Source organism: Melozone crissalis, unplaced genomic scaffold, assembly GCF_028551555.1.
Source record: "Melozone crissalis strain CALT ecotype California unplaced genomic scaffold, PUWL_Pcris_2 ptg000057l_1, whole genome shotgun sequence".
NCBI lineage: Eukaryota > Metazoa > Chordata > Aves > Passeriformes > Passerellidae > Melozone > Melozone crissalis.
This window is the reverse complement of record NW_026535835.1, coordinates 5,020,758-5,035,277: the sequence shown is the minus strand read 5'-3', so window position 1 is coordinate 5,035,277 and position 14,520 is coordinate 5,020,758. Positions and strand designations below refer to the sequence as shown.

Below are 14,520 nucleotides of genomic sequence, written 5' to 3'. Positions count from 1 at the left end.
CCAGGCAGAGGGCTGGGGATGGTTCCTGCCAGCTCTCCTTCCTTCCCCTTCTCAATTTGGAACTGTCCAGCGGTGCTTCTGGGGCAGAAGAGGCAGCTGTGCTCTCCTCAGGCTCTTCAGGTGCCAGTGACCTGGCACAGCCCTGGCACACCAGGCAGGTGCAGTGTGAGCTCCTCTGAAGGGCCTGCAGAGGCAGCAGACCCAGTGCCCTGCAGAGGGCTGGCAGAGGGCCCCAAGACCCCTTAGTTTGACCCATCCACAGCATCATGGCAGGTCCCACCACAGGCTGTGTGCTGGGCCAGCCAGCCGCTGCCTGGCTGCAGGGCACCACCTCCCATGAGCTGGTGCTGGACGCTGCTTCTGCTGGTCTTGGGGCTGGCCCAGGGAGGTGATGGGATGGCGACCATGTTTTAGGAGAAGAGGAGGAGGAGGAAGAGGGGTGCAGGTCTGTCAGTCAGTGTGGATTCTGCTGAGAGAGAGGTGCATAGTGATTTCTGGTCTCTCACCCCCCAGTGCCCTTTTTCAGGAGATGCTGCCAGCAAAGATGCAATGCCAGACCCACATCCTGCATTTGCTGCTGCCCCATCCAATTGCTTATGTTGGGAAGTGCTGACCCCATGTTAGGCACTGCAGCCCACAGCTCAGGTCTCCTCCAAGCCTCCCTGGATCCCTGCTGCCTTCCTGAAAGCCTCCTGCCTTCTCAAACACCTTGGAATAGCCCCAAGCCCTACAGCCCTCATCCCTGACAGACGTATGCTAGCAGGGCTGGGGAAACACCACTCACCTCTCACTGTGTGTTGTCTGGCTCCTTTACCTTCTTATGTGACTTCGACTGGGGGTTAAAGGAGAGAAAAAGATTCTTTTACAGACCTGCTCCTCTCTAATGTCAGGGAAATGTGACTGGGCAGCAACTCCTAACCCCCAGTGTACACACATATTTTCAGATGAATTTGAGGGCAACTGTTTCTGTGTCCTTTCAAAGGCCATGAAACATTCCATAGTCATGGAGATATTCTCAAAGAGCAGAAAAAAAATTTCCTAGTTTGCTAAGGCACAAATCTGCCGCTGCTTCCCTTAAAGCAATGCAAGTGTTCCCAGATATTGGAATATCTGGGGTTAAAGGCAGAGAATAAAGTTGTTAACAATGAGTCACACACAACAGCTCAGTAATTTTGGAGAGAAGATTCATGGATCCCAGTCTCCAACAGTCCCAAGGGCTCAGGAAGGCGCCTGGTTGCCCCTCAGCGTGGATGTTTGTGTTACAGCATCATTACTCATGCACACATCCACACACACCCCTGCAAGAGCCTCGGCAGGGCAGCACTCACTGTTACTTACAGGCTCCGGTTCTGCATATTTGAATTTCTTCTGCTTGTAATAGTCTCGTCCGTGGAGAAAATGCAGCAGGAGCAGGTCACAGAGGACAGAGGCCTTGAATCAAAATGCAGTTAGGTTTGGAGTTGCCCTCCAAGATTACCTGGACCAGTGTGTACTTCCAGTTTTTCCCAGTTTGCCCCACAATTTAGGGTCACTTCTGCTTCATCCTACAACATGGCAGTTGCTGAAGTCTCCAAATGTCCATTTAGGACAGAAGTGAAGTGTGCTGTATTCAATATAAGTGATTTAAGCCAACAGAAATGAAATGTTTCCCCTTTAGGTAGGTGCAGAGCACAGCAGCCTTTGAGACATTTCCAAGTCTTTAACAACCATAACCAAATCACACACTGGGTTTCTGTCCTGAATTAAATATAATACTGACAATCACATGCAAATCCTCCCTCAATGCCAGCTCTAACTTGAAACTATCAGGATACCAAGAGAGCCAGCCTTCCCTTCATCAGCAGGGCAGAATTCACATCAGCCAGGGACCAGCAGGAATCTGTTTTCCTGAGCTGGCAAGGCAGGAGAGCACCTCCTTTCCCCTTTTGCCCATCCTCTGATTCCTTGAGCAGTAGCCAGTATTTCACTGCAGCTCAAGGACACTTCCCACGAATGTCACAGGCAAGAAGAATAATTTGAGAGTCTCCATATAGAGGCTGGAAATATCTGAACTTACCACTCCAAAAATACCAATTCCAGAGCCAATTGTGGTCATGGTCGGGATGATGTCAAATTTGCCTGCCTGGATAAAGTCAGAGAAAATAGGTGATAAGTTACAGTCAGCCCAGAGGGAAAAAAAAGGGTGCTCTAGCTGTAGGTGGGGCTCAGCAAAAGTGCCTTGCAGCAACCCAAACCACAACCACAGCACACAGAGAAACAGGAGCTAGGAAAGAGCTGGTCAAACAGAAAAATATTGTAGGTTGGTTTTAGGCTGAAATAAATTGAACTTACTTTTCTTCCTGTACTTTTAATATAAAAAACCCAACCAAAACCAAGCAACCAAACAAAAAAGTATATAATTTGAATATTCTCCATAGGAACACAATAAGAGAAGACTTCGCTCCCAGTGGGAAGAAAAAGACAAAATAGAAAAATGCAAATGTTCAGCTTTTACAAATAACAGTAAAAGGCTTTGAGTTTACACAAGTCCTCCCCACTCCCATCACAATTTTTTTTTTAGACAAAACCACTGATCAAGGCACAGCTGAAAGATGTGACCTATAAAACATGTTTTCCACCTCTCTTCCCTTCCCCAGAATTTCCCAAGGGTTCCTGTGACCAGGCCAGCACCCAAGGAAAGCATTCACACTAATTTTCCTGATCCCACAGGACCCTGGTGCTGTGTTCCAGAGCTGGTCCCTTCCAAGGACATGGCTCTGCTGTCCCAGGGACCCAGAGGATCCACCCTTACCTTGCCATTCACCAGAATGTCGAGCCGGATCCCAAACACCTTGTAGAGTGTCCTCTTTTCCATCCCATCTTCTCTGTAGTATTTGGCATATCTGTGCAATTGGATGGTGAGTGTTAATGGTCTGCCAGGGGGTCCAACAGCCCTACAGCACTGGGATCTTGCACAAAGATCTGGGAATGTGCTATCACAGACCTGCTCCTGACCTTCTCCTCAAACCCCCTGCAGGAGCTGGGCTGTTGGCACCTCTCCTCTCTGTGCCTCAGTTTCCCTGCCTGCAGGATGGAGTTCCAGCTCCTGCTGTTTGATGTCTCCAAGTTTTATCTGTAGCAGATAGTGAAGCACTGGTGACAGAGTCACACAGAGCAGAGGATAGACACTATGAGAACACATGAGATGATCCTACACCATCTCCAGTCTTTCAAGGGGCTTCCCAAAAGCTCAGCCAAGCAGGAGAGCCTGCAAGGGGGAGGAGATGGAAAGGAAATGGGGCAATTTTCAAGGCAAGGGCTGTATTATCACTTTTCTCATGCCATTTAAAAGAGCACTGGTACTGCTGCCTGGCTCTCCAAAGGTAGTGAGTATTTTGAAGGACACTCTCTGGCTTTCCACCATCCCTTGAACGGAAACCTGGAAGCTGTCACCTCTGAATTACACTTTGAGAATCAGCAGGTATTTCCTTACCTGAAGTTGAACCCTGGTGAAACATTGCTGTCATCATTGTACAGGCCATGGAACTGGTAAATGGGTTTGCAGTAGCGCAGGGGCCAGTCGAGGTCACAGTTCCAGTCTATGGTGATGCCCACCACTCCACCCTGCAGCCAAGAGGGAGTCACAAGGTTGGCCCTCCTTGGACCTGGCCCACAGAGAAATGCTTTCCCTCCTCACAGGTGTCCTGTCTCAATGCCATGAGGTGTCCTGGCTCTCCAGATGCACGGACCCCACTGCTGCCTCAGCCTTCCTGAGCAGCCCTGGCTTTGTGGCCTGTACATAACCCCTTGCAGAGGCTCTTGTTTCTGTCCTGAGTGCTGGATACACAAATAAATTCATGCATTCTTGTTCCTGATCAGAATCCTGTGCCCAAGGCACGGTCCTGAGAAACAGTGCTCACCACAGATCCCTCCTGGTCCTCGTGGGACAGCCTTCCCTTGCCTTGATCATGCCTAAGAGGTTGCTCAGGAAATGCAGGAGTCTGTCATCCCTCCTGAGCTCACTCCAGGCTGTAAATAGCTGTGCCCCAGAGACTTGTATCTTTGCACCTTTAACATGTAGAATCTCAGAATGGTTTGGGTTGGAAGGGACCATAGAGACCATTTTGTTCCAAACCGTGCCACAGGCAGGGACACCTTTGGTTAGACCAGTTTTCTCCAGGTCCTGTCCAACCTGGCCAGGAATGGGGCAGCCATAGCTTCTCTGGGCCATCTGATCCAATCCATGCAATAAACGTTCACATATGCAAGACTCTGATTTTATTCAATGCCTGGCAAAGTGATCACAAGGTTTTGCAGCAGAGATAGCAGACACTCCCACACACCAGCCTGAGGAGTGTTAGGCAAAGCTGCATTTTGGAGCCAGGGGAAAGGCTGCAGTTAGCACTGTGCAATGACCAATATTTGACCATCCAGCTGCGATTTCCAAGCTCAATCAGATGGGATTTGGCCACACAGATCTAGTTATTCACGGCTCAAATTGAAACAAGCTGAACCCTGGGATTTACTGCCAGGGGGTCAAATCTTCTCAAGAGTTTCCAAGAAAAATGTAAATATTAGGCCATGTCCAAGGAGATTCATAATCTTTATGAGATAATTCTGACACTTGTTTTCTCAAGAATTCTTGAGAAAACTGAAAATCATCTCAACAGCTGGGGGTGATTGCACTGTTGAGTGTCCCTTTCCCATCAACAGCAAGGAACATAATTTGAAATTGAAGTACCTTAACAGCCAGGAAGGTAAAATTCTGACCCGATTCCTTCACTATGTACCCCAGTTCAAACACAGGACACAAGGAATCAGTGACTTTGTGATAGGTGCATTTCTTCAGGTACTGCTTGGTAACGCTCTCAACCAAGTTGCGCCTGTGAAGGAAAAGAGAGTGAGGAAAATTCTCAGTAACACAATAATTTGGGGGGGGGGGGGGGGGGAAACCACTCCCTTCCCCAGTCCATGTCACTCTCCCATTCACATGTGACTTGTCCATGGGCTCTGCTAGGCAGTGTTCTGAGCTCCAGCAATTCTTATCTGGGACACCTCATGGATAGTGAGTGTATCCCACACCTTTCACATTTAGCTGGAGTTTGCTATCTCCTACAGCAAGGGTTAAAAGGAAAGGGCAGCTTCTTGCCTTCCATCCCACTCTGCTCTTTTGCCCAAAAACTTCCTGTGGTTTTGTAAGCCTTGTGCCTTGCTCCAACTGATCCCATCTCTGATGCTCAGCAGTAAATTGTCAGCAATGATCAAAGGCAGGAAGTTTCCCCACAGCAGCGAGCCTGGCCACCCTCACTGCCAGGACCTGCTCCCTCTCTGTGTCCCCTTCAGCCTGTCCTCACCTGGGCCACCTCTCCTTCAGCTGGAGGGGATCCCCTCTCCCAGCCACCTCCTGGGAGGTGTGAGGTCAGCCCAGGACTTTGCCAAGCATGCTGGCTGCCAGGACACTTAACCTTGGCTGCAGCACAGGGACAAGATCAGCTTAGAGAAAAGAATCCGCTGTCTACAGCACAAATAGCTTCTGTTAATTTGTTCCAAATCAGATATCTGGTGAGTCTCATCACAAATTCTCTTAGGAGTGTGCCTTCAGCCAGCAGCATTTCCCCCGATGCTGCCAACCCCACCCTTTGCTGAAACAGGTGGGATCTGTGATGTTAAGGGGGACTCTGGGACACCAGGCTTATCCTGGCCATGAGGTATTTTAATTTTGTCTTTAGAGAAGAAAAATGAAAAATCAGAGTACTGATTTGCAGCTTGTGAGGGTAACTCAGGAGAGGTTAATTCCAGAAATCTTTCCAGTAACTACAGTTACCAGCTGAGGTGGGACAGAATTGGCTGGGAAATGGGTCAGTTCCTATGAGCTAATGTGGGGGGTCAGTGCAGCAGTTAGAGTAGTCCTGGGATCACTGAGAAGATGAGGTGGGCAATCCTCCATACCAAGCACCCAGTTACACCCATCCAGCTGAACCCATGGTTTCCTCTGAGGGACACAGATGGAGGAACTGACCAGGAGCCGTCCCTCCAAACCTCTCCTTACCTGGACACCTTGAACTTGGGGAAGGTGATGCTGTTCTTGATGAACAAGGTGAACTTCTCTGCTTCTGACAGCAGGGCAGGGCTGAAACACACAAGTGTAGGCATGTGTCCACCACTTGGCTCTCCAGGCTCTAGAGGAAGCTCCATTTGGTGGAAATTCACCCAAACTGAGACAAGCAGACCCAGAAAACTGGTGGTCTCATCCCTTCCCTTCCTGCTCTTTCACAACACAGGCTGTCCTGGCCACATCACATAGAGCCCCAACTTGGCTGCTCCACATCAAGTGCAGCTGGGATGGGAAAGAGGGCACCAACATCATTCCTTACCTGGGAACATGGTAATCAACTTCAACAGGGCACCAGCCAAAGATCTCACAGGTCTTCACAGTGCTGTTGAAGTTCACACACTTGCCAGTCATGAGCCCTGTGGGGGAGACAGCTGCTCACACCCTGCATCCTGTGAAATCTCAGCCTCACACTGGGATGGATGGGATCGGGTTGGGGCTTCAGCTCTGCCAAGGGCATTCAAGACACAAAGTGCTCAGGGCTTTGGCACCTTTCTAAAGCAATTAGGAAATTAATTGTGGCCTCTCCACTCAGGGCAGTGGTTTCTCTTACAGTGTTGTACAAGAGAGCAGCTGGAGATTTTTCTTGTTAAAACACAGCTAAGAAAATGCTGAACTGATAAGAGGACAACAGTTTGGGGGAAATGGCTTAGTCCTGATTAACCTTTTGTTTGCAGCTCAGGTATCTTTCAAAAGAGCAGAGCTGGAACCTTCAACCAGCATGTCAGAGGTTTTCCTGTTCAAAGCAGGTCCCCCAGCCAGGCAGCTTTTCTCAGTGCTGTCTCACCAGAAGCACCAGGACCGTGTGCCATACCTTGTCCCTGCCGGCTGTATTTCCCTTTGCTGCAGTCGCTGTCCTGTGTGCACAGCCCGGCATCTGGCAGCTGTTTGGAGAAAGCAGCCACCTCTTAGCATCCCACCCTGCAGCTTCAATCCCCTGTCCCTCCTGCCTCACCAGACAGCATTTTTTTTTTGAGGGATACACTGCTCAACTGAAGCCAGAGCCTTGTTCATGTTATAGATTACAAGAGTTCTTTTATCATTATATGTTGTCTTATGTATCTAGAGTTCTTCTATCATTATGGTGCAAGGGTTCCATATCCTCAGAGTTTCATACCTGCTCAATGTCTCTCATAGACATCTCTTCTAAGCACTTCCTGGTCCCTGCAGCAGCCATCTGACTCCTCTGCCTCCAGTTCCCACCAATTCAGTCTTTTATACCACTTGTTCTTATTTGCTACAGGTGTTGCCTGTTATCATCCAGCCTGCTCCTAATCTTTAGTAATAGGGTCCAGCTGGAACTCATTGGGGGATAAGATTACATTCTACATTACCTTCATTTATCCATGCTGTGTCCCCCTACAATATACTGCTTCCCGACCAAGGCTGTCCAGATAAAGCAGGAAAAAGGGCAATTTATTCACTCTAGGCCTCAAGTCTGCTCTGCTTGATCATCTCAAAGGGAAGAAAACTTAAATGGATGCCACCTGTTTTTCAGCAGAATAAAAGTCTTCACATTGCACACAGGAGTCAGGAACATTAAACATGGGGCCAGGCCCTGGCTCTTAATAAACCTCCCAGTGTCAGAAAAAGTCTTTCCACCACAATCCCTCTGAATTACAGAAGCTTAGCCCACTGAAGGAAGCTGGTGTGTTTACCTCTGGGCAGGTTCCTTGTTTCTGTCCAGGAGTGACAATGAAGTTGGTCATCACCACAAACGAGTTGTCCCCCTGTGGAGACACAGCCAAAGAGCTCACAGCCAGCACAGGGTCCCTTCTGTGAGGAGCCTCTCCCTGGGTGGGGACCTGCAGTGCCACCAGCCCCAGGGACACTGGAGGACCCCACTTGCTGCCTGAGACGGTGCTCCAGAGGCACTGGAGGAACCTTGATCCCTTTGGAGGCAGCCTCCAATGTGCCTCCTCAGCCAAGTCCCAAGTACCAAATGCTCCCCAGGGAGAACCTGGGCAGAGGTTTGGACAGAAGCAAACTCCTTCCCACCACAGGGACACCCTGTCATGCTTAGCCCCATGGAAAGCCTATGCCAAGGACCCATCTGCACCCCAGCACAGGAGGAAAAGCAGCCACTGGGACAAAAGCAAATCCCTAACCCACCCACCCTGACTCCTTACCTGGGGTGGGAAAACATAATCCACCACATCCCAGATGTGAGGACCCAGGACACTCTCGTTGGTCAGTGTCAGCCCTTTCAACTTCACGGAGACCGAGCTGACGATGCTGTCCTGGGACTGGTAGCCCTTCTCGTAGAGGAACACCCACCTGGAACAGGGAAGGGTGGCAGGGTGAGCATGGCCACCAGCACTCCTCCACTGGCCAGATCCTCAGCACACACCTGTGCACTGGGGCTTTTTCTACCAAGTCTCACCTGGGGAATCATTTGCCAAGTTTCTTCCTGCTGGACAAGGGACATGTTGCTGAAATTTCCTACCCTTTGCCTGAGGCATGTGGTAGCTGTAGGACCCAACTTTCATGCCAGGATGATGTGTTTTGGGGACTGGGACACATTTTGTGGCTGAGGGTGTGTGAAGGCAGGTGGAGCACAGTAGCCATCAGTCACTTAGGGTTAAAGCCTATAGCAGGTTTGCAGCTGCTGGTCTCAATGACCCACCCCAACACTCCTGACCTCCTGATTCACTGCAGAGAAACTCTCCAAAACCCAATGCCTCCAGCACCAACGCAGAGCTGAGTCTGGACACAGTTCACATCCAGAGCCAGTGTTTTCCCATCCAGCAGAGGGAATGTGGAGCAATGGCTCTGTGTGCAAGAGGGCTGCACGAGCAGGGTTAGGGACACTCTGTGGCCAGAACAGGGCTCTGCCTGCCTTTCCCAGCCCATCACACAGCCATTAGGACAGGCTGCTGACACTATTTAACCTAGAGCATAAACAAGCTGCCGCTGGATTAACTCTGACTCAGGGACACTATAAACATGGGCAAGCACCCATTTCGGGTGGTGCCTGCGGCGCCGCGCAGCATTCTCGGCACTAAAAAAGGAGCGATCTGGATTTTGTCCCCTCTGCCGCAGGCATCGGTCCCACTGGCTGTGACAGGCAGCAGGATACCCATGGGACAGCCCATGACACCAGCCTGGTGTGTCAAACTCCCCTCTGACACCTGGCTGATGGGCAGAGGGGAAAATGGGGAACCCCAGGTGCTGCCTGGAGGTTTTCTGTTTGGACTTTCTTGGAGAGGGAGCTTTTTAGCTTGCAGCCACATCAGCATCCCAGGACTGAGGGCTAGAGGACCTCAGGGGTGGCATCTGCTCCAGAGCATAGGGATGGGAGCAGAAATTCAGCACTGCTGCCACTGCAGCTGGGACACCCAGCTCCAACATCCTCCTCCAAGGCAGAAGACCATACTGAGTTACACTGGGCATCTTCCCTGATGCCCTCAGGACTGCAGAAGGATGTGAACTGGGCAGAACATTTCTCTAGATCAGCCTCCAGCACAGACTCTGCTGCTGACCTTACCCTGTCTGGCACAGCTGACTATGGGCACACAGGGCTGGGCAACCCCACCTCCCCTGCGGCAAAGCCAGGGTCACAACAAACAAAACCATTTCCCAGGAGGCTGTAAATGCTGCAGCAAGTCCTGCCCAGGTTGTAAAAGTCCCCTGGTGTCACACCCTGATGTGGTAGAGCCACCAAGCCCTCTCCCTTTGCTGGCCTCATCCTGTGGCTCAGCCCACAGCTCCTTGCATGCAAGAATTCAGGAAGTGAAACCCAGAAAGTGCCCAGCATCTCCTGGGCAGCACTGATACCACCTTATCACAGCCATCACAGGAAAAAGAACTGCTCCCCAGGGGTGACACGGGGTCTCACAGGGGGGCTGGCCCCATTTCTGTGCACTGATGGCACCAGCCATGTCCTTCTAACAGACACACATTTCCATGAGCATCCCATGCCTGCTGTGAAGGGAGGACAAAAGCCGGGAGAATGGTAAATAAATACACATTTGGCTGCCAAATTTGTTTTCAAAGGACAGAAAATCTCAGGCATTGTGGCTTGGTGAGGGCAGCGAACTGGGGGCAGTGTTGTGGGCAGAGAACTGGGAGTAGTGCTGTGGGAAGGGAACTGGGGGCAGTGCTGTCAGCAGCGAGGGGAAGCCAGGGGCTGGTGGGGCTGTGGGCAGCTGCAATCATAGGCAGCCCCTTGCTAGAGGAGCCCCGTCCCAACAAACCAGGAAAAACTTGGGAATTCCAGCAACTTCATGCCAGATTCCTCTGCTCTGCCACTGGCTGTCAGCCCCTGGCTGGTTCTCTTCCTGCTCCCTCCTGGTTGCCTGTCTCACTTCAAGTTGCTTAAGTCACGTTTCCTTAGTTGCCCTGCAGAACCATCTGTGCCAGTCCCCCATCACAGGAGCAGCTGCCCCCAGCCACATTTGGGACTGGAGCCCTGGGACTTCACAGGCTCAGTCCTTAGAAAAAACAAAGCTGCTCCCAGTAACACCAGTGCAAAACTCTTTGCAACAGAGCATCCTTGAGACCTCGGTTGCAGTTTTGCATGAGGATTACCCTTGGCAGCCAAAGTGCTGGTGAGCATGGTGGGATTAATGGGGGGACCAGCATGGGGGTTTCACACTCGTCCCCTGAGAAGGTTTTTACCCTTCCCAGGGAGTCTTTGCTAAAAGGAGGGATGAGCACTTCTGCTCCCCACAGTGACTCCCTTGCACTGAGGCCTGGGAGCCACTGCCTTTCCTTTGCATGAGACACTCTGCACCCCCAAAATTCCCAGGTTTTCCAATTCATGGCCAGACATCCCCTTTCCTTTCAAACATCCTGCCCTGGGGCCCTTCCCAGTGAAAGTGTGCTGATCCTACAGCAGCCAAGGCTTACCAACCATCACATCCCATCGCGTCGTCCCACGCTGAGGGCACAGGCACAGAGTAACTTCAGCAGGAGCAGCAGCCCCAGGGCACCTGAGGACACACATCCTCACCCATTCTGATCCCGCCTGCTCCACTCACTGCCTTTTTTAAGCAGTTGCCCTTGCTTTTGGAGCTGCCTCCCAGAAGCAAATAAGACCAGGAATTTTGGAGCCAAGCTGCGTCTCGGCCGCAGTGTCAGAGCGGTGAACAGGGAGATTTATGGCCCTGTCTTGAGCCGCTCGGGTCTCACAAATCACTGCACTGGCCCCAAATGCCTCTTATTTAATATAAATGAAAATAAAAATAACAACAGATTCTCAGGCCACCGTCCAGCAGCTGGAGCAGGATCTGGATTCTCTTCAGTGAGAGGACGGGGCCGCGGTGTGCGGAGCAGGGCTGGGCAGGGATGGATGAGCCTCCAGCCTGGACATACAGGAGCTTCTGGGGAGGAGATGGGGACTAAGCAGCCATCCAAAAGAGCCATGGAGGGACACTGGGCTGTATGGGAGCAGCCACAACCAGGGGGATGTGAAGCCATTAGCAATAACCCCCCTGCACTGGGATGTAGGGGATATAGAAGCCTTTCTCTCTCCATTGCTTTTTAAGCCAGTGGCAGAGCATTAATGTCAGGGAAAGCAGGCGCTGGGCAGCCTTACCCGATGATGTACGCCAGGACGATGAGCTGGATCAGCCTGAAGGTCAGTCCCACCTTCTTGTTCCTCACCAGCACCATCCGAGGGGTGTCATACTCGAAGAGGAAGGAGGACAGCTTGTCCATGCACTTCTGCCCCATGGCTGTGCCAGGGCTGTGCCACAGCCTCCCAGCTCTTCACTGCGCCCTGGGTTGGGCCGTGCCCGCCGCCGCTCCGGCAGCTCCTCTGTTTGCAGATTAAAATAACAGAATAAGAATTGCTATCGGCGTGGCTCTGAGCACATCTGGGCTGCCGGGTTTCCTCCTCTGCGCAGGGATGAGGCTTCCTCTTCCTATAAGCTCTGGGCTGGGAACAGCGGGTGCCCTACATGGTCTGGGGGTGGGACAGGGTGTGGGAGGGTGCAGGGCCACCCTGTTGCCAAGCCCACATGCCACCAGGACGAAGCCATCTGTCTGTGAGTGATGCTCCCTCGCCTGGCAGGAGCCTTCCCTGGGGACAGAGAGGCTGCAGGCAGGGCTTGGGGTGAGCAGAGATCACGAGGCATTCCTGGGGGCAACAGTAGGATGGGAGAGATTGTGGGGGTCCTGGGAGAAATTTTAGGAATTAGGATTGGGGTATCTTTCCTACCACAACAGCCACATCAGGCTGTGTGTCCTGAGCCCATGTCCTCTTCTGTCTCCCAAAAAAGGGTCGGGAAAGAGAAGGGGGAGCACCAGAAAGCCCAGCTCAGCAATTCAGAGCTGACCCACGGAGCAGAAGGGCACCCAGCTTGGCCCCCTCCCATGGTGAGGCCAGACAGCTGGGGCTTGGCTCCTTCCCAGCACTTGCACTGGGCTGGGCTGGGTGCACTTGGAAGCATTTCCAGCATTTCCTGAATGGCCTGGATGTGAGCAGGGCCAGGCGAGCCGGGGTCACTGCGAGCGATGCTCTGCAGGATGGTGCAGACACTACTTAAAACAAATGTCACTGGGAAAGGGACTGGATTTGACAGTGCCGGACTGAAATTTGGGGGGCCAACAGCTGCAATGGGGAGCTTTGAAGGGGGTGGCTCATTGCTGGGGAAAGCACAGAGGCTGTGGATGGGGGACCCTGTGCCCTCTGTGCATCCCTCTGGGCAGCTCCAGGGCACACTCTGTGCTGGGGAGCACTGGGGCTGAAAAGGGAACACTGTGTTTGTGTTTTTGGGGGAAAGAGAGGATGTTTATCCCAGAAATCCCAGCACTCAGCTGCTTCAGCACTCCAGGCACGGACAGGCTCCATGAGCCTCAGTTCATCTGCTGCCTCCCTTGGTCTAAAAGGAGACACTGGCTCTCTGCAGCCACCGAGCCTGGCATAAAGGCCCTCTCTGCAGGAGGAATAGGTTTTGAAAGTAGGGAAAATCTTCACCTGCTGGGATCTTTCCTTTCAGCAATATTTCTATTAGTATCACCACCTCTCAAGTTCACTTGCAGCTTGCTCACTGTCACATTTACCTTTCGACTCAATACATTACAGACCTGACAACTGTGAAATAATTGGGAAAAATCAATTGTCTTTGCTGGGCAATAAGGAAAACTGGGGAAAAAGCAACTGAATAATTTATCTGAATCTTTTGGGCGTACCATGAAGCCTGGGAATCAAAATCAGATGATCCCACGTTGCAAGTAACGTGATGCGATCCCAATGCCCCGGTCCTCAGCAACATGGAAAGCTGTCAGACAAGGAGCCAAAAGCAAATACAAAATGCTGATGTTAATCATGTAGATTGAAGGCTGATACTGCTATTGAGTGGAGCAGACAAACCTTATAAGCTTAGATATCTGTCAGGAGAGAAGCAAATAACTTACTGTATGAAACGAGGCCTTTTAGGGAAGGCTGCTCACCCTTGCCAAGGCCATGGGGATAATGAAAATAGGACAGCTAAATTTAACAGCAAAATGACTTGTAAAAAAGTCACTTCTAACCTCCTCTCTGGTACTTGGAGTCAATAAAATGGTTATAGCATGGATTTAGCTAAAATACTTTCCATTGGGAGATAATAGGCATCTGCCATTTTATAATCTCTTGGAGCCATGTTGCAGCTGGACAGAGGGGCCAGACCCCGTCTGGAGTGATGTGGAGAGCAGAAAACCCCAGCCTGGAGCACCAACAGAGCCTGAATCTTTTCCTGGGCTGACACCAGCACCCAGCATGGGCACCCACTTGGCCACAGCATCCAAATGCTTGGAAAAACCACAGCCTCAACACTTGTGGGCTCACACCTCTCCCACACCCACACCATCCCTGGGATTGCCACCCCTTAAATTACTTTATCACAGGGAATTTAGTAAGTTTGCACAGGGATTGCTCACCTGTGTGGCCCTGCAATTGTGCCAAGATGGTGCCAACACACCTCCCTGCCTCTGCCAGGTGGTTATCGAGGGACAGTGCCCTGCTTGGCCTGTTCAGGTGTTTACAGGGCAGCCACTGGCAGAGATGCTGAGATCATGGGGCTGTGATGCTTCCAGCACTGGAAGCACTGGGCTGTCCTGAGGCCAGGTTGGGATGTCTGTTTGCTGTGATAATAAATTGCTCTAACATCCAAATGAAAAATAAAGATAGAATTAAGAGGAAGAGGTTTTTATCAGCCTACTGTGTAAGGTGCAGCCTGGAGGCGTCCTCTGCACCAATTCCCACACATAGCTGGCACCTTGGGGATGGTTTTATCTTAGGTTCCCACAGACACCAGCTGGTCTGGTGCTGCCAATACACTCACAGCCATCTCCTCTGAATAACTTGTGTATCTCTTGGCTGCGTCCAAGCAGAGCAGGCAGGAGGCACTGGGGATGCTCTGCCTGGAGTGAGGAGGTGCTGGTGCTGCTGGAGGAGCAGTGGCAGCTTGAGTTCATCTTCAGCAGGTCCTGGGCACTGAGGA

The 14,520-nt window shown here is 51.4% G+C and overlaps 1 protein-coding gene across 1 annotated transcript; it reads right to left on the bottom strand.

Moving 5' to 3' along the window:
- Positions 1 to 399: 399 nt before the first annotated feature.
- On the bottom strand, positions 400 to 11,767 carry P2RX1 (purinergic receptor P2X 1). Its single transcript, XM_054287357.1, has 13 exons — positions 11,631 to 11,767; positions 8,221 to 8,368; positions 7,750 to 7,821; positions 6,906 to 6,975; positions 6,354 to 6,450; positions 6,029 to 6,109; positions 4,721 to 4,862; positions 3,473 to 3,603; positions 2,792 to 2,882; positions 2,057 to 2,122; positions 1,339 to 1,431; positions 785 to 832; positions 400 to 466 (listed from the first exon to the last, which is right to left on the bottom strand). The coding sequence occupies exons 1-12, from the start codon at positions 11,765 to 11,767 to the stop codon at positions 788 to 790; spliced, it is 1,173 nt and encodes a 390-aa protein (XP_054143332.1). The 3' UTR covers positions 400 to 466; positions 785 to 787.
- Between the last annotated feature and the right edge of the window lie 2,753 nt (positions 11,768 to 14,520).

Coding starts and splice junctions, on each gene's coding strand:
- P2RX1 (XM_054287357.1), bottom strand. CDS start 11,767: ATGGGGCAGAAGTGCATGGACAAGCTGTCCTCCTTCCTCTTCGAGTAT. Junction 6,976..7,749: donor AACAAGGAACCTGCCCAGAG/GTAAACACACCA, acceptor TTCTCCAAACAG/CTGCCAGATGCCGGGCTGTG. Junction 3,604..4,720: donor TTACCTTCCTGGCTGTTAAG/GTACTTCAATTT, acceptor TCTTGGCTGCAG/GGTGGAGTGGTGGGCATCAC.